The following is a 19,021-nucleotide window of genomic DNA, read 5'->3' as shown; positions in this document are numbered from 1 at the left end:
AAAATGAACTTGTTACATGCCACAGCTTTCTATTAGTCAGAGTAATAAATAGACTCCTTTAGTAGCCTAATTAACGACTGCTATAGCCTATAGACCTACATTATATTCATTTTCAAATGTAATGCTCATATGACCAGAATCAGATAGTTTACAAGCAAAGTATGCTCGTCAATTCACTTTTACACTTTCATATTTTTTCACGAACTTTGCAATTGAGGGTCCATTATGACGTTATTTTAGTACCAAATGTTGAAGCTCTCGACATTTGGCACTAAAATAAGGCCTGTGGAACGATGTGACAGTTATCGAGGCATAGTATCGCTTTTTCTTTTAAAGCCAACCCCCCTTCTTCCCCCCGATAACCCTCGCCCTCTAAGCCCTCTTCTGCCGTACAGCCGTTACAGATACTGTCAGCGGGGCGGATGGTTAAGTCTATATTAGAGGAGTTGTTTCGGATACTTCCCTATATTTAATACTGTAGCGATTAAAATATTAGAGGTTCAAATATTATAAATATTGTATTATAACTATTAATAGGTTCAGATGAATTAATTGAGATACTTCCCTATGGTTCTTAGATTATTTTTAAAGAGACACACACACCCCCGCACTGGCGGGTTCTCGCTACAGTGGAAACCCAATGACGAGACAAGAGGCTTTTGATTGACAACCTAGATGTCTCCCGTATGTGAAATACACAGCACACAGCAGATCTTTATAACCAAACAATTACAATTGATTACTCCCACTCGGACAGCTGCCTCTGCCGTGGTCACAGAGGTTTCCGCTCAGCTGGAGAATCAAAGGTCTGCTTGTCAGGTCGGTCCCCGGGGTTGCTGCAAACCGCACGGTTAAAGAGGAGGCCCCCACTTCCCCTTTCGGGGGGTCCCCGCTCACGCGGGCAAGTGGCAAAAAAGAAGAAAAAAGGAAAAAAGGAAAGAAAGTCTTCTAAAAGAGCAAAAAAAGACTCACAAGGTTTTTTGGGTCACCTTCCTCAAGACGAACACAGGTGGTTTTATTACTTTTTTTTTAAAAAAAAGCAAAAAGTTAACAAGCAAACAAAATAAATGAAAAAATGAACAGAGTTCAATCACTCAAAAATGCTCTAAGACACAGGAGGTCCCTACTCGTAGAGTCTTGGTCAAAAGAGCAGAAAACGAACCCAAGGGAGAGAGAGCGCTTTTCGGCAAAGCACCCATTTTTAAATGTACATTTCTTGGGGTTCAACCCCCCATCACAGCAAGGTGTGTTTTATCGCATTTGTTTCACCTTACATGGTAATACAGTCTTAAAGCAAGCATCAGGTTGGATATACGTAGAATACATCTCATATGACGATATTTCCTTTATACATATGCATGTTGCTATCTAACATAGAATCTAACGGCTCAGTTCGACTGCATTGATCAATAGGTCAGAGCAGTAACCTTTTCACCTCTTATGTGCACCCAGAGTCTACCCCTGTACACAGGGCCCCAACAGCACTTCCTCTTTCCAGCTGTGCAGGTTCAGACAGACAGTTACGCAAAGCAACTTATGCATCTGACGCCTCTTGCAGACACTTCCTCTTTCCGACTGCAGGGTCAAATAGGCAGCTTCACACCGCAACTCACACTAAAACGTCTCTAAGCATGTTTATAGTAATATCAGTAACACAAAAACTTAGCATGATTATATTTCTAAAGGCACATTAGCACTCATAAACCAAAATCAAAGGCAGTATTATAGTCTCAAGAGCAGAAATATATTTTAGCTGTTTTTGGGTTAACTCATGTCAAAAGCAGAAGCACAGTCTCCACTGTCCTTGAGCTGATACATTTCAATAGCAGAAGTATAGTTTTAGCTGTCTTTTGGATTAATACAAATACATTTCAAAAAGCAAAAATATTTCAAAAAGCAGGAATATAATTTGTAATTGTTTTTGGGATTTTCACATACTCTCGTTCAACAGGCCATAGTCCATGTTCCGAGAATGACGACTAACTGGTTAATTAGCAAAGCAGCCAACTAACACGCATTCACTGTGACACAGCTGCAATTTACTCTAGTCACATTTATGCCACACCTATGCCTACTTGGAAAAATCAATGTCACACTTTAAATTATTTTGTGATGCAGGGTGTAGGCGCAATTATAAGCACAGCATGATAATCATAATAAAGATGAGGCCGAGATGAGGATGATAACATCCTCAATAGCGTTATAGGCTATGCCTGATCAAGTTAGTGGTATAAGTATAATCTCATTCTGAACATTTTTAATGTTTGTTGTTTTCATTTATTTCGACTCCTAATTGCCCAAAGCTATACATTGTTAAAGAAAAACGTCTTCATGTGTTTTATTTCTGCACAAATAAACCTGCTCCGATTAAAGATAAAAGTGCTTCAATGCATTATTTAGGCATTAATTGCATATGCTGCTGGGAAAGGGAGAAGAGACCATGCAGGCATACAGGAAAACCATAATCAAAAAAGGAAAATAGACAATCTGTCAGACACTGGCTGTGAGCTGCCCTATACTGGGACTGATAGCTGATGAGAAGCAGCTGCAGGCAGGTGACAGAGAGAGTCAGGAGGAGGTTCACTTATTGGTGACATTGTGATTGGTGACAGAATCAATAAAAGACAGGAAGAGAACGCAGGATGCACCATAAAAGGCAAAAACCCACCTCTGTGGAATACTGCAACCGCTTTCTCTCTAGACACCTGGGAGTCAAATGGTTCTAACAGCACATATTTTGGTCTGCTTTGGCTTAGCCTAGTGATCATTGCATACATGTAACACTCACCTTGTCTGATAAAGGACGGGATGCAGTTATCAGCAGGTAACAAAAAAAACGCTTGACAGCTTGGATTTCATACATATTTACCTAAACTGAAATAATGGGAGACCCACTCCTCGGCAGGTAATCAGTACGCCTACCTACTGCCAATAATACATTGACTCTTTAACAATCAGTTGGACGCTTCAAATCAAACTGTGATAGGATGGAAATGGTAATATATACAGTACAGGCCAAAAGTTTGGACACACCTTCTCATTCAATGCGTTTCCTTTTCATTTTCATGACTATTTACATTGTAGATTCTCACTGAAGGCATCAAAACTATGAATGAACACATATGGAATTATGTACTTAACAAAAAAGTGTGATATAACTGAAAACATGTCTTATATTTTAGATTCTTCAAAGTAGCCACCCTTTGCTTTTTTATTAATAAAGGAAAAGAATTCCACAAATTAACCCTGACAAAGCACACCTGTGAAGGTAAAACCATTTCAGGTGACTACCTCATGAAGCTCATTGAGAGAACACCAAGGGTTTGCAGAGTTATCAAAAAAAGCAAAGGGTGGCTACTTTGAGGAATCTAAAATATAAGACATGTTTTCAGTTATTTCACACTTTTTTGTTAAGTACATAATTCCATATGTGTTCATTCATAGTTTTGATGCCTTCAGTGAGAATCTACAATGTAAATAGGCTAGTCATGAAAATAAAGAAACACATTGAATGAGAAGGTGTGTTCAAACTTTTGGCCTGTACTGTATATTTACATATACATTTGCATATAGCCTACATATTTGATCGACTTTTAGTTAAGTGAATTTGATACCTGGCGTTTATTTTTACGAATTTAAAATCCTTATTTTAGAATAACACTTTAGCACAGGCCTGAAATGCTTAAAACACATGGATACATTACACCAGAGTTGGCCTTCAGAAATATTGACCAATCACAGGCCATCAAGGAAACATTACTTATAGGCCTACCGAATCTAATAAAGCATTGATGACTCTAAACGTTCAGTAACTATACACTTTTTATCATATGTCATCATTGATGAACAAAGAAGACTATATCGTTTATTAAACAGTACTTTGCCTTAGAAATTATAGAATCATTAAAATGTCAATTGTAGCCTAGCTTTCGCTTTTGCCGTGCGCGCTCCCTCGATGGCTATGCGGTCATATCATATCATATTATGCTATTCTCGGAAGGCAGTCAGAACTTGGTGTAACACCGGGAAATAAATGTCAAAATAAAAGTCTATGTTGACTTTGGTTTTGGAGGGTTATGTTATGAAAATGTTGTATATTGGCGAGCTTCTCGGCTAATTGCTACATGATGCAAATGCCTTCACAGTGTGTTATTACTATTGTAAATACGTAAAATACATAATTCTGTGGTAAAATCTCAGTGGTGATTTAACTTTTGTTTTATTTCTGAAGTCATAACCGGAAGTCCAACCTCTTGTTGTAGCTACCTGGGGCTTTCCTCTACCTTGACGCTCAGGTACGGATCTGGTCGAAACTTTACTGAAAGGGACATTGTTCAGCGGAGTTGATTTATGGGACCTTCAAAATGGATTAAAAACAGAAATGTTTAACGTAAGGTGGCGAAGACAACATTAATTCGGAAGTCAAATTGTGGACGCACCGTGTATACTGTGAGTAATGTTTACTGTAAGTCCTCTAATGGAGGAAAGAGACGCGATGAGAAGTCGCCATGAAAGTGAAAATAATTTGTATACGCTAAAGGGTTTGTGGCTTTGTCGAACGGTAACGTGTACCTTGATATTAGTGGAAATAAAAGTGTGTGTGGGGGGACAGCAAAATATAATTTACTTCTCACTTTTTTGTTCATTAACTATGGCTCATACAACTATCCTTCACTACTTTAAACTATGTTTAGGCTACTACTGTAAACATTAGTCCCAACACATGACGTCATGTCACGGAACGCCATTTGTGAATACGGCAATTTTAAAGCTTATTATGTTTTCAATGAATATGTATACATAACTTCAGATTCATTGAGACTTTATCTTGAACTCGGTATTCATGATGCAACCTACAGGCAGGTGCATGTTTTTCTTATCTCACAAAAAAAAGTGCGTTTTTACATAAGTTTCCTGCAATAATAACTGCCATCAAGCAAGCAAGGGTGGCATTAACTTCCTATGGTTATACATTTAATTTGGTGTGATTGGTGTGTTGATTCAGCATCACAGTGTAAACACAGGAGATGGGTACTTGGCATGCAATACTTGTCTTTGACTGTGTGCTCACACATCCTCCAGAGAACCAGTTGGGTTACTTTACCTGCCACCTGGGGATAGTAGTTTCAGAATTGTCTTGAAGAGAGATGCCCTCAGGTGGCTTCAAGTGATTGTAGGTTTCGCAAGCGTTGATATCTTTTAATTATGCGTTTAATTATGCGATTTCAACTAGGGATGCACCAAATCCAGATTTTTGGGGTTTGGCGGAATACCGAATCCACTGGTTAAGATTCTGCCGAATCCGAAACCAAATACCGAATCCTACTCCCATCCTCATCCACAGTAAACACATTAATGGAGTAAACAACGTCCACAGTCTCTAAAATAGTTAAAGGTCCCATGACATGGTGCTCTTTGGATGCTTATATATAGACCTCAGTGGTCCCCTAATACTGTATCTGAAGTCTCTTTTATATAGGCCTTAGTGGTCCCCTAATACTGTATCTGAAGTCTCTTTTATATAGACCTTAGTGGTCCCCTAATACTGTATCTGAAGTCTCTTTTATATAGGCCTTAGTGGTCCCCTAATACTGTATCTGAAGTCTCTTTTATATAGACCTTAGTGGTCCCCTAATACTGTATCTGAAGTCTCTTTTATATAGACCTTAGTGGTCCCCTAATACTGTATCTGAAGTCTCTTTTATATAGACCTTAGTGGTCCCCTAATACTGTATATGAAGTATCTTTTATATAGACCTTAGTGGTCCCCTAATACTGTATCTGAAGTCTCTTTTATATAGACCTTAGTGGTCCCCTAATACTGTATCTGAAGCCTCTTTTATATAGGCCTTAGTGGTCCCCTAATACTGTATCTGAAGTCTCTTTTATATAGACCTTAGTGGTCCCCTAATACTGTATCTGAAGTCTCTTTTATATAGACCTTAGTGGTCCCCTAATACTGTATCTGAAGTCTCTTTTATATAGACCTTAGTGGTCCCCTAATACTGTATCTGAAGTCTCTTTTATATAGACCTTAGTGGTCCCCTAATACTGTATCTGAAGTCTCTTTTATATAGACCTTAGTGGTCCCCTAATACTGTATCTGAAGTCTCTTTCCTGAAATTCAGCCTTGGTGCAGAATTACAGCCACTAGAGCCAGTCCCACAATGAGCTTTCCTTAGGATGTGCCATTTCTGTGCTGAGGAGAGAGGGGCCACTTTGCTCGTTTTGAAAGCTATGATGTCTCTCTCTCTCTCTCTCTCATGGGTGGGCCAAATTCTCTCAAAGGCAGAGCAGGATACCCAGGGCTCGGTTTACACCTATCACCATTTCTAGCCAGGGGACCATAGGCAGGCTGGGGGAACGCATATTAATGTTAAAAAACCTCATAAAGTGAAATGTTCATGCCATGGGACCTTTTTAAATGTAACAACTTAATGTTGAATTCACACGCTCTTTTCACATCGTAGGAAAGCACAACGCTATCGCCAGATGAGTGACAATTTAGTTTGGCAAATTTTCGCTAACCAGTGTATGATGAAGGCATGTTGGGTGGGTGAAATTAGAAAAAAGCCTACGCTAGCTAACGAGCAGCAGCCATTTTTAGCTGTGACTGTCCTTCCTTTTGCCGTACCTGGAGTTGCTGCTTTTTGGCTGCTGTCTGTGGATTCCTTCATGCGCATGCAGTTACGCTCGTATTCTTTCGGAGATGTTTCACATGCAGGTGTTTTGGCAACGCCGATGTTGTGTGTTGTTTGGGGTCCTTGCCACTGCGGGACGCAAAATTACGAATCCCACTATGGCCACGCCAAGACCCGCCCTACGAAGCATCTCAATTGCTTGGGGTTAGGCATTTGACCTCGAGTGGTTAAGGTTAGGATAGCCGATAGTTCGGGGGATAGGACCTGAACAAATGGGGTTACGTTACCTTGCGTAATAGCCAATAAATGCTATTTAAGGGCGGGTCTTGGTGTTGCCTCGCCTTCTTTTGGCAGAGATTTGGCAGAAACCGAACCCCGTCAAAAAGCCCAATATTCGGCCGAATCCGAACTAGAGATGTTCCGATACCGATACCAGTATCGGTATCGGCTCCGATACTGCCTAAAACGCTGGTATCGGTATCGGGAAGTACTGGAGTTTATGCCCCGATCCGATACCACGTAATAAAGCCCTAAAGAAAATCTACATTAAAGTAGTTTATTTATGTTCTTTTTCTGACTGTCAAACTGGAGAATAAAAGAAAGTTCTATGGCATTCATTGTTTGTGTTTGTTCATGTTCACAAAGAGTTTAACCTGAGCCAGACCGACAACAGAGATAAAAATCATATCACATCCATACAGGGATAGTAGTATACAGCTGTTAAAACATAATAAAATATATGACACACTGGTATCGGATCGGTACTCGGTATCGGCCGATACGCAAGTTCAGGTATCGGAATCAATATCGGGAAGCAAAAAAGTGGTATCGGGCCATCTCTAATCCAAACCCGAATCCTGGATTCGGTGCATCCCTAATTGCAACGCCATTTAGTTACACCCTCGATTGACCTAATTTTGACCTAATTTTCTCTCCTGCTTGTCCAGATCTTGGAGGCAGTAAGTCATGTCCGTCGGCAGCCCTGGCTGTCTGAGACAAAGCTCCGGGCCCGGCAGCTCCAGGTATGGACCCAGCCGGAGCAGCAGCCAGCGCTCGTCCTATGAGGAGCGCTGTGTGGACCCAGTGGAAGACAGGCTCCCGACTCCAGAGCCAAAGACAGTCCACAAAGCTCACCTGAAAGATGCTAACGGGAAGGAGTCTGAGACCATCGGCTTCATCCCTGGCTCAGCTGAGCCTCCCTCTGCGACCCAAACCTGCAATCCCTGCGCTCCTCCGAGTAGCTGCAGGACCTTTGTGTGCAGCGTGCTCACCTGCGGCCTGTATAGGGTCTGCCAGCGCTCCGTCCTCGCTCCGAGCCTGGCGCCAAACGAGAGCTCCCCAGACGAACCGGAGAAGGTGAGCCTCGGGCCTGTAAAGCCAGGAGACGACAAAGAAGAGGACTGCGCGGACTGGCTAGGGGACGTCCGCATCGCCGGAGTCAAAGTCGACAGTCCGGGAGAGTATTTAGATGTTGAAGCCAAATCTCCATCGTACGCGCCTCCGCGCGGTGGTCAAACACCGCCCAGGCACGCGTCCCTGCACGACTCCATGCGGTTTGAAGACTGGGAGGATGGCGAGGAGGACGTGGATTCTCTGATCACGAAGAAGCTGCTGGAGCTCTACTCGGAGTATCAGATCGAGGAGTTGGCCCGGTGCACCTCGGACTCTGTGTTTCTGAGAAAGAGCAAGGCCATCAACCAGCTCATCAACTCCCTGGCAGAGGAGCACAAAATGGGCGAGCAAGAGGCCGAGTGCCGGCTGGTGCGCGGCATCATCCGCATCAGCACCCGGAAAAGCGCGAAGAGGAGGCCGCACATCTCCAGGAGGGAGAGGACGCTGTCGGACAGCGGGAACGAGACAATGAGGGAGAGCGATTCCTTTTCGTTCAGCAACAACAGTGAGTTACAGTTCTTCACATCTTGAATCCAAGAAAGATCAACGTTGCCTCTGAAACGTCATAGAAGTGCTTTACTGCCATCTGGTAATGCAAAAGCAATTTCATTTATAGTGTCAAATCACAACAGGAGTTATCTCAGGACACTTCAGAGATAGAGTAGGTCTAGACCCCACTCTATCATTTACAAAGATCCAACATTCATTTCAATTACCCACGAGCAAGCATTGGCAAAGCGACAGCGGCGAGGAAAAACGTCCTTTTTACAGGCAGAGACCTCGGACAGACCCAGGCTCTAGGTGGGCGGCCATCTGCCCTGGGCTGATTGGGACACAGAGACGCTGAACCTGCGTGAAGCTGGCCCCCCCCCATGTCATCCAAAAATGATGAAAAACACTGCTATTCGTTTGTGCCGTAACAATGATCGTTTGTGCTGTTAAGGGTTTTAAGTAATTCAACTTTACATTTTCTGGCCAGTGACATCACCCAGCCCCCCCATTAATGTCCAAATCTCCCCGAAATGGTCTCAATCGTTTGTGCTACGTTTGCGCTGATTTGTGCTACTACGTTTTTTAAAGGTGCTCTAAGCGATGTTTGGTGACGTTATTCTTGTTGACGTTGAAAGTATTTTCAAACAAAACGAGACTAGCTCGCTCCTCCTCATCCCGTCCCCTCCCCCTCCCTTCCGTGCTTCAGCACGCTAACCTCCCCCAATCGTTTGTGCTACATTTGTGCTGATTTGTGCTGTTTAACGGCACAAATCAGCACAAACATAAGACAAACGATTGAGATTATTTTGGGAAGATTTTGACATGAATGGGGGGGCTGGGTGATGTCACCGGCCAGAAAATGTAAAGTTGAATTACTTAAAACCCTTAACTGCACAAACGAATAGCAGTGTTTTTAATAGCAGTCATTTTTTGGATGACATGGCAGCTTCACGCAGGTAGACACTGATGCAGTTAAATACAGAAATTTGATTCATAATAATTATAGCAGTTTGTACCATTACATTACAAATAACCATTACTCTCTTGTACTCCGTCACCTCCAGATGACTACAAATCAAATCCGAACATCCAAATATCCGAACTGACCTCCTCCGACAAGTATGCCAGAGAGATGTGGAGGACCAATGGAGGTAAGAAATCTGTCTTTATTATGTTATTAAATGCACGGTATACTGTTACATTCATGCTTCATTCTGTTTTTAATGACAACAGGATGTAGTAGTAGTTGGGTTGGTGGCTTTGTATTGTTTACACAACTTGTCTGTTATAACAGGGGAAGTGGCTGCCCACATCTCAGTGGCTGCCCACATCTCGCTGATCCGGCTGATACCAGTTTGTATGAAGATGCATGCTTTTGTCGGGATTCGATTTTACATGGGTGCCGATTTAATTTGTACTGCGATTCTGGAAGTATTGAGTGTTGCGATTTTCTTTTCCTTCTTCAACTAAATTCAAAAGTTGAATGATACACTTCTAAAGACAAGATATCGTGAGGCATTTCTAAAAACCAATTGTTTTCTAAAAAGAATGCACTTCACATCTGACATTTATTTCATAGCTACGTACTTGTAGCCGTTACAAGTACATAACGTGGATTTTCTGAATTTTCTGCTTTCCGTCTGTTTTGCTGGAAACAGATATGATTAGGATTGAGTACCGAAACGCGGTGCCAATAGGGCACCGGTGCCGACGTTACGGTAGTAACGAGACCGAATAAGAACAAAACTTTCAGTGCCTCATTTCGGTGCCTGACTTTACACTACACTTGACAGCAGGTCACGTTAGCCTACCTTTAGCTAGCAGCTGGATTAAACACAGTTAAAATGTTGACAGCTAACGTTAAGATGTGTAAATTCAATTCAATTTTATTTATAGTATCAAATCATAACATAGGTTATCTCGAGACACTTTACAGATAGAGTAGGTCTAGACCACACTATAATTTACAAAGCCCCAACAATTCCAACAATTACAGTAATTCCCTCAAGAGCAAGCAGTGCGACAGTGGCGAGGAAAACTCCCTCTTGGGAAGAAACTTCGGACAGACCCAGGCTCTTGGTAGGCGGTGTCTGACGGGCCAGTTGGGGGTGTGATGAACAGTGGCAATAATAGTCACATTAATACGTAATACTTTTTAATATAAAAAGTGTGACTGTATTTCACTGTAGAGGATTCCAACACCGGGACCTAACAGTCTGCAGCTGCCGTTGTCGGAATCAAACAGCACACAAGGTGCGTTCACTTAAAACAGGTAGCCTCGTGGTGCATTAAAAGTTATTGTAAAATACCCTTTTCCCATCTGGTGGTTGTTTTTGTCGTTTAACAGCAATTTACTGGTGAAATAAGTTATTGTTTTAGTTATTACATTATTATTAAATCTTTAATAATTGACCATGGCCTTAGCAATAAACAAGTTGCCGAATGTTGTCAGTACCCTTCTTTTTTTTTTCTTCTTCTTCTTTTTTTTTACTTTATTAAAAAGTATTGGTTCAAGCACAGTTTAGGCACCGGCACCGTTTTAAAGGGGGCCAATAATATTTGAGAGGGGTGGCGGGTGCCACCCCGTGCCCCCGTCTAGCCCCGCCCCTGCTGCAGCGCACTGCTGTCCTTCACAACTGAGAACGGAGAAATGTCTGGCTAAGTGGCGTTCTAACCGAGCAGTGTGATATGTATAGAGGTCGGTGTGGTGATACTGGAGCAGCCTGGTGTCGTATTTTTTCAGGAGATTTAATAAAGGTAAACACAGTGAACTGCCGTGCGTAATGCCACTGCCCTCTGGCTGAGTTCCTCCCAAGTCATGCAACACACACACACTCAAAACATTAATAGAGCAGTAAACCAATATTTGCTGTGACAAGATAGAGTGTGGCGTCCTGAGCAGAGAATAGGTCACACTCCCTCCGTGTGTGTTGTAACGTGTTCTTTGGTTCGATAGCGGGTCCGGCCACGCCTGCATCGGTGTGCCTTGTGCAACGGTTTCTGGTTTCTGACACCGAGGGCCGCGGCGAGTTGGAGAACGGTCTGCGAGAGCCGTGTGGAGGCAATCCCAGCCCACTTTTTTTTTCAGTGATTCGAATGCAGCACCTTTTGGGGGAAGGAAAAAAAATTTAAAATAAAAAGGGTTCTGTGCATTGGCGTTGTACATATTGACTTGTTGAATGAGGTTGCGTGGTTGTAATGCATGATATAATGTGAGGTAGGGCTGCTCAATTATTCCGATTTATTTTGGTAAATAGTGAAATCACGATTATTTAACATAATGATTACTCATTGACTTTTGGAAAGATGTTGCATTTATTGAACTAAAAAAAAAAAGCTATTGAACAAATGAATAGCGAAAACACCTCAAACTGCGAAATTTCCCTTCATACGTTTCACGTTTGAACTTTTTTTTTTTTTTTTTTTTTTCATCAGAACACGAGACAAAATAAGAGTTTACTTGCGAAACGCAACGTGCAAAATGATCGATTACTCTGTGTTTGTGATCGTTGGCAGCCAAAATCTTAATCGCAATTAAAATTTGATTAACTACACAGACATGCCTTTATGGGACGCTTCACACTACCTTTACCTGAAACTAATGCCATAAAGAAAACTCTAATGCATAGGGCGATGTCAAATTGGATGCATTACCACTGCATTTAAAGGCACTGACACACCAACCCGATAATCGGCCGTCGTACAGTCTGGCGAGGTAGGTGACTCGATATTATCGGCCGATAACAACAGGCATCGGTATCGGCATTTATAAAGGCCGATAAATTAATATTTAAAAAATGAAATAAAAACAGACGAAACCCCCAAGTTTGTATTTTTTTATATTTTATTTATCTGAACTTTAATATATTGTGATTATCATTATTTTAGTGAGGACTCCTAAATAACTACAAATAACTAATGTTAAGGAAGTCTGTTTATGTTTTGTTACGCGTTTCTGGATTTTTTTTTTAAATATATATTGGCCGATATATTGGAATATCAAATTTTTAAATCGCCAAACATTTGTATCGATATTGGCCTTAAAAATCCTTTATCAGTCGGCCTCTATTTTAGATTTTGTGTGGACCACAGGAAGAATAGTTGTTACGACGGTAACAACTAATGGGGAGCCTTAATAAATAAAATAAATCAAATAAAAAATGAGCAAGCATACATTTTTGCCCCAAGTGCCCTCTTAAAATATCCCAGGTGCGAGGGTGAAGTGATTTCTAGTTGCAGTGCTCTGAGAACAGAGTGTGAAGCATATTAATGCTAAGGAACCCTGTGTTTTTTTTTTTCCCACAGGTCATACTTCTACTTCTCCAGCTTCCTACTCGTCCTCTCACAGAGAGACTCATTCTTCAGGTGTCCCGCTGATGCGCACCTCTGTGAGAACATGATTTTGGCCCACCGATGGCGATCTACGCTCAAAATGATTTCATGTCGTGCTGTATCCACGAGGTCCCGTACGGGACATTAAAAGGCGACACTCCTTGCACATTCGTCTCTGGCTGAGCCGAGCTCTTTGTAGAGACCGTGGCTTTGCCGTGGAAAAAGAAAATGTGAATGTTCCCGTTGTCTGAAGGACTTCAGGGATCTCATGGCTCTGTGTGTACATATTTATGCTCGATACATAGTGTGTGTGTACGTTTTGAAGGGTTGCTTGTTTGAAAGCTTGCCCTTGCAGGCAGATGTCGCCAGCTGATCTTTGTGGCTCTTATTGTACCCCGATTAACCGTCCCCTCGACCTTTTTTTTGAAGGAGAACTGATTTATGTTCATGAAACCCGACTCATTTTGGCTGTTCCGATTACTCTGCTGTTGTTATGCAAAGGGCATTTGGATTTTTGGGAGGGGGCACATTTCATCATCTTGTCATCATCATAGATTTGATTTTAAACTAATTTGTGTGATTTTGATTTGTGTGAACTGTATTCATTGCTTTCAATTCAGTGGTTATTGTTTCAGATCAGAAATGATGTTCTGATAGTTTTCAGAATTTGCCATAAGAGGTGTAGTGGCAACACTGTGAAAGGATGAAAGAACAGTTGTCAGGAAGAGAAAGGCAGTTTTATATTATGGCTCAAATCCGGTAATATTGGGTGGAGTTCTTTATGTGTGCCTGGTAGTAGACTAGAAATAAGAATTATGTCAAAGGAACAGTTTGACCTTTTTGGGAAATTTGCTTATTGGCTTTCTTGCAAAAGAGTTACACGCTACAGCTTAGCATAAAGACTGAAAGACTTCTGTTGCACGACTAAAACAACTTTTGAACGTACCACCAAAACAAGTTCCTTCCAGAGGCTATTTTGCAGAGGCACCGTTGATCCGTCCGGCGCTCAGCACCGCCCAAGACGATTGTGATTGGTTTAAAGAAATGCCAGTAAACCTGTGAAGCTGTGTGGACTAGCCAGACCTTCCTTTGCGGCGCTGTGGAGGAAGGTCTGGCAATGTGAGACCGGTCCGAAGGTTCCAAGATCTGCCTAGCAAAGCCTCAAAAGCGTACTAATTAACACGTGATATGTTGTTTGTTTATTCCACACAGAAACAAAAGTGTAAAACCGACAAGATGTGTTTTTTCAGGGAGTTATGCACCAGACTATTTCTTGGTCCCAATTTGTTGTTTTTACAATTTTGCTTCTTTACATATTTGAAATGATATACAACATGTTAATAAGTGTGCTTCGAAGGCGCTAATAGTATTGTGTTACCTTTTGACTGAGCCAGGCTAGCTGTTTCCCACAGTTTCCGTCTTAATGCTAAGCTAAACTAACCGCTTGGGGGCGTTAGCTTTGTATTTATACCATCCGGTTTTTGATTGTAGTCTGTTTGTAGTTTGTGGTATTGACCATTTGCGTTTGAGCGGGATTTGGCTGCACGCAGGTAAACCGTCTGTGTGGAGAGCAAAAGAGCCAGAAAGCATTAGCCGAAATGCAATCTCAGAGCCCGTCGGCTATCGTCTTTAGCTTTCTATTAGCATTTTTTTTTTTTTTTTTTTTTTTTTTTCTGCATTCATATGAAGATATCTGTTTCTTTTTTACCATTACCGATAGCCGACGGGTTCCGAGATTGCCATACAGATATGAGAGTAGTATTCTCTTGGCAAGAAAGTTAGTTTTTTTTCCCATGAGAAAAGACGAGCTGAAAGCTACGGAAAAAGTTAGCAAGCAGACCTTGAGTTTAGATTTGTTTAGAACGTTAAAATGTTGTGCTTATAATCATACAATGTGAAGTGTGATGTGTGATTTTTTTTATTTTATTTTTTTCTTCTCTTCATAAACAGATTATTATTAGTACAATAATATGAAGCCAATAGCTCTTTACATTGACCAGGTGTTTGAGGCATTCTGGACGCTGTCCTGTCTGTAACTCAAGTCTCCGATTGTAAGATGTTATGAAAGCTGGTGTGGACTGCAGCTAAACTTCAGGTCGTACCATGTACTGTACAGTTACAGTACATAGTGACATTACCCCCACCCTCCCCCAACCTGACTCATGAAGTGAATGTTTTCTTACCCCAGCAGCATGCATGCTGTGTTTGCTCCTGGGCACTGATGGGAATTTGGCCAGCTGACTCAGTGGAATTTATTTAGGTGTGTGTGTGTGTGTGTGTGTGTGTGTGTGTGTGTGTGTGTGTGTGTGTGTGTGTGTGTGTGTGTGTGTGTGTGTGTGTGTGTGTGTGTGTGTGTGTGTGTGTGTGTGTGTGTGTGTGTGTGTGTGTGTGTGTGTGTGTGTGTGTGTGTGTGTGTGTGTGTGTGTGTGTGTGTGTGTGTGTCTTCTTATCAGCATTCTCTTATGGCCCATATTGTAATACAATGGCTGCAGCTAATCCACATAAAACCTGTGGCTTAACTCTCCCAGGATCTATCCTCTTGTGCCCCATTTTAATTCAAAGTATCTTGTGACAGATAATAAACAGTATAGTTTTAGTGCGTCAGAAATTTGGCTGCAGCACCAGCGTGGTTGTAATGAAATGGTGTGAAACTGGTTGCTCGGGTTCCGACCAAAAAGCAGAAAAAGCAACTAGACTATTGATGAAGTGATTCATGTGTTTGTGTCATATACAACTGTAATTGTCCTAACATTCTTCTTAATTTACTAAACTGGTTGAATGATCTGCTGAAGTTTAGCGTTTTGTTTTCATTCGCACATCAGATTTCTCTCAGGTTTCCTAAATTCCAAAGTATAATGCTTGGGCCTCTCGCCAAGGTATGTTACTAATGGTACTTCCGGTATATTGACAGTAACCCATTGTTTAACTGATATCTCATTGTATAAACAATAAAGTTAATGAAGTGAAACAAAAATAAGTCATTTTTTGCTTGTTATTTGCCCCATATGGCCACATGAGGGAGTCAAAGTACGCACCTTTTTTTTAAGGTCAGGCCCTGCTGCTTTGAAAACCCCACGCTCCGTTAGGACACTTGAAATAATAAGATCATTTATTCACAAGCGTTGCTGATTTTATTTTATTTTTTTTTTTTTTTATGCTTTCACAGGAGTCATGAAATTCTCAAAAACTATAACTTCATCAAGCCGAAGGAGATACTTACAGGTTTATTTTGTGTGCTTTTCAACCAAGTGCTCACTGTATAGTAAGTCTACATTACAACACGTTCTGGTTTCTCATTGCACAAACAACATGTCTGTTAATAAATGTAACATATTGGTGTTGCCAATAACTGGCTTGAAGAAGAGCTCTGTGACCATGCCGTGGCTGACTGCCTGGATGCTGGAAGCTGCTAGAAGGACGTGGCTGAGGCGAGCGGGGTCCTCTGGGTGCAGGAGGTGGACGGCTTCTCGGAGAGCTCTCTGAGCTTCCTGTTGGAGGCCTTCGACGGACAGCGAGGCGCTCAGTCCTTGCACAGCTGCAGCACATAAAAGAGAAGTTTCTGTTTAAGCTCATATCTGACAACTTCATCATAAGGGCTATGGAAACACAACTAGGGCTGGGCAATAATGAATTGTAATTTTATCGAAATCGCAATATGGACTAGTGCAATATCCAAATCGCAGCAGGGTGCACTATATATTAAAGGCAAAATATGTGTCAAACCATTCTAAAATAAAGTATTGTGTTGCTGCAGAGAACAAAATCACACTTCAATCATTTTGATATATATATATATATATATTCTTTTTTTTTTTCAATGAAAATGAGAATAATGATACAAAAACGATCATTCCCTCCAATATCGTGAATCATATCGCAATTGCAATATCAGTCAAAATAATCGCAATTAGATATTTTCCTCATATCGTGCAGCCCTACTGGGCCATATATCAATATAATATCGACATCGATATATGAGGCTGGATATCGTCTTAAATTAAGGATATCGTGATATGACACAAGCATGTCTTTGCCTGGTTTTAAAGGCTACATTACAGTAAAGTGATGTCATTTTCTGAACTTACCAGACTTACACGCTGTTTTTCATTTCATCATTTGCCTTTACCCACCTAGTAATTGCTTTCACATTATTGGTGATTATTTATCGAATCTCTTATTGTGTTAATATTTTGTGAAAGCACGAATAGTCAACCCTACAATTTCGCCATTGATGTATTTGGTCAAAAAATACCCTGATATTTGATTGTTTTTCCCTACCGCCCAGCGCTAAACACTACTAATAAAAATTATTTTTTTTTTTTACCTGGGTTGAACAACCAAGCACCCTTCAGGTAAGCATATTCCTTTGGACTGAGATCCAGATTCCACAGCTGATGCAAGCAAGATCTTAACTTGTGGACTCCAGCCAGAGTTGGTTGATCAGCCTCCTTTCCAGTGAGTCCTGGTCCAAGCAGAATCTGTCTGAGGATGCTTGAATTTGGCACGTCGGTCACTTCAAACACTATCTTTTCTTGTGCAAGACCCAGGACCAGTAAAGGAACCCAGCAGTGTATCAACAACAACGACTGGTCTTGCGATGGAAGCTGACCGAACGATGGTAAACTTCTCACGAAGCAGACGGTTTTCTCCAGCACGCCGGAGGCCACTTGGCCGGTGGCCTTTGGGTCCTTGAGGCAAACTGTCCTCCTCTGCCCACAGTGGCAGTTGTGTGCCGTGGCGTTACCCTTCAGTTTGTTGTCGAGGTAGCCAATCTCCCTCCCGCTCAAGATGTTATAAAGGATAGCGTGAGGATGCTGAGTCCGGTAACCAGAGCACGTCCTGTTTGCAATCTCTTCCAGGGGAAACATTATGAAAAAGTAATCCGCAAAAATGCTCCAGCAAAGACAAAAAACAGGCCAGTAAGCTCCAGAAATAATGAACAGCGTCACTCCAGTGAACTCCACAAGCTCCAGTCCTCGCAGTATTTATCCAGGATGTCACCTGCCATCTACTGTACAAAGTCAGTCTTGGCCCTCCTTTTAAAGACCCTGCATTAAAGGAAAGAACAGGGACGCTGGACTTGCCATGCAGATGGGTCTTGGTTTCCCTCCACGTGGCGGCGATAAGGCTAGTTAAACTCTGCAGCTGCACAGGGAAGGGAAATGCAGAAGCTGGTGGGGTGAATGACATTTATCATGTTTACCTCAGTCATTAACTCAGCCTGTACCAGTCTATCAAGGACTGACGGGGTCAACGCACAGGCTGCCACCTGACCTGTGCCCCAGTTACACCTTGGAACTGCATGGAACGGATGCAATGATTGTTTTTTTTTTTATAGGTTATGAGGACTAAAACAGTTTTCTGTTTCAGAAATGACTTGGATAGGTCATTTATTTCACTGACACATCTGACTGTCTTAATCAGGTTTACCTGACTGAAATAATTCAATGTTTTCTGACATTTTCAGAATTTTTTTTCTTTCTGTATTTCAAGATGAAAGCACCAAACTCTTAAAAAAAGAAAGCTTAATTAAGGTTGAGTCAGTTCATGTGAATTGCCCTTGTATGTTATCTGGGCCCAAGACAAAGAGCTGTGAACCCCATGGATATCACTCCCTAATAATATCTGTGGTCTCTAGTGGCACTAAAGTCATCGTCAGTGAAAATACTTTTTATGATTTATAACAATGTTAATAATACTTGTAACATCTTTAAAATGAGAGCTGGTTTATTCTTTTACCTAACCATTACAGTGGCATAAACTGCCCAGCTGCCTTTGTTGACCGCATCCATAATTGTTATTTAGGCTGCACAGTATGAATGTACAAAATCTGATCTCAGACATTGCAAAGTGGCTGGTAGATTTGCTTCACTCACCGGCCAAAACAACAATGGTAATACAACTGGGTGGCTAGTACAACTTGAACATTCACTAGCTGGTGGACAAAAAAAATATTTTTTGAACCCTGTATATGTGTCATAACAATAAGCACATAGTATACCCCTCTCCACAGTACAGCCGTTCAGATAAAAAAAACATAACATATCTATACTAACCATTTTCTCCCACTTGCATACGACAAATTTATTTAAATAAGAAATGTATAGGAACTATGAGAATTATGATACACTATGATCCTAAATGCAATGTCAGCGAGTGACCAG

The 19,021-nt window shown here is 41.5% G+C and overlaps 2 protein-coding genes across 4 annotated transcripts; one reads left to right on the top strand and one right to left on the bottom strand.

Moving 5' to 3' along the window:
• Positions 1–4,246: 4,246 nt before the first annotated feature.
• Positions 4,247–13,810, top strand: kdf1b (keratinocyte differentiation factor 1b). 3 transcript variants are annotated; one of them, XM_028597991.1, is made up of 4 exons: positions 4,247–4,295; positions 7,589–8,538; positions 9,590–9,676; positions 9,820–10,194. In XM_028597991.1, the coding sequence occupies exons 2-4, from the start codon at positions 7,608–7,610 to the stop codon at positions 9,993–9,995; spliced, it is 1,194 nt and encodes a 397-aa protein (XP_028453792.1). In that variant the 5' UTR covers positions 4,247–4,295; positions 7,589–7,607; the 3' UTR covers positions 9,996–10,194. The 3 variants fall into 3 exon arrangements, with proteins under 3 accessions (XP_028453792.1, XP_028453793.1, XP_028453790.1); XM_028597992.1 differs by lacking the exon at positions 9,820–10,194 and adding an exon at positions 12,831–13,810 and having other exon boundaries at positions 4,268–4,449; XM_028597989.1 differs by having other exon boundaries at positions 4,268–4,449.
• A 2,340-nt stretch (positions 13,811–16,150) lies between these two features.
• Positions 16,151–17,959, bottom strand: nr0b2b (nuclear receptor subfamily 0, group B, member 2b). Its single transcript, XM_028598346.1, has 2 exons — positions 17,182–17,959; positions 16,151–16,392 (listed from the first exon to the last, which is right to left on the bottom strand). The coding sequence occupies exons 1-2, from the start codon at positions 17,723–17,725 to the stop codon at positions 16,151–16,153; spliced, it is 786 nt and encodes a 261-aa protein (XP_028454147.1). The 5' UTR covers positions 17,726–17,959.
• Between the last annotated feature and the right edge of the window lie 1,062 nt (positions 17,960–19,021).

The sequence above is a fragment of the Perca flavescens genome, chromosome 14 (assembly GCF_004354835.1).
Source record: "Perca flavescens isolate YP-PL-M2 chromosome 14, PFLA_1.0, whole genome shotgun sequence".
NCBI lineage: Eukaryota > Metazoa > Chordata > Actinopteri > Perciformes > Percidae > Perca > Perca flavescens.
The sequence above is the reverse complement of the archived record's forward strand: the minus strand, read 5'-3'. Positions and strand labels throughout refer to the sequence as shown.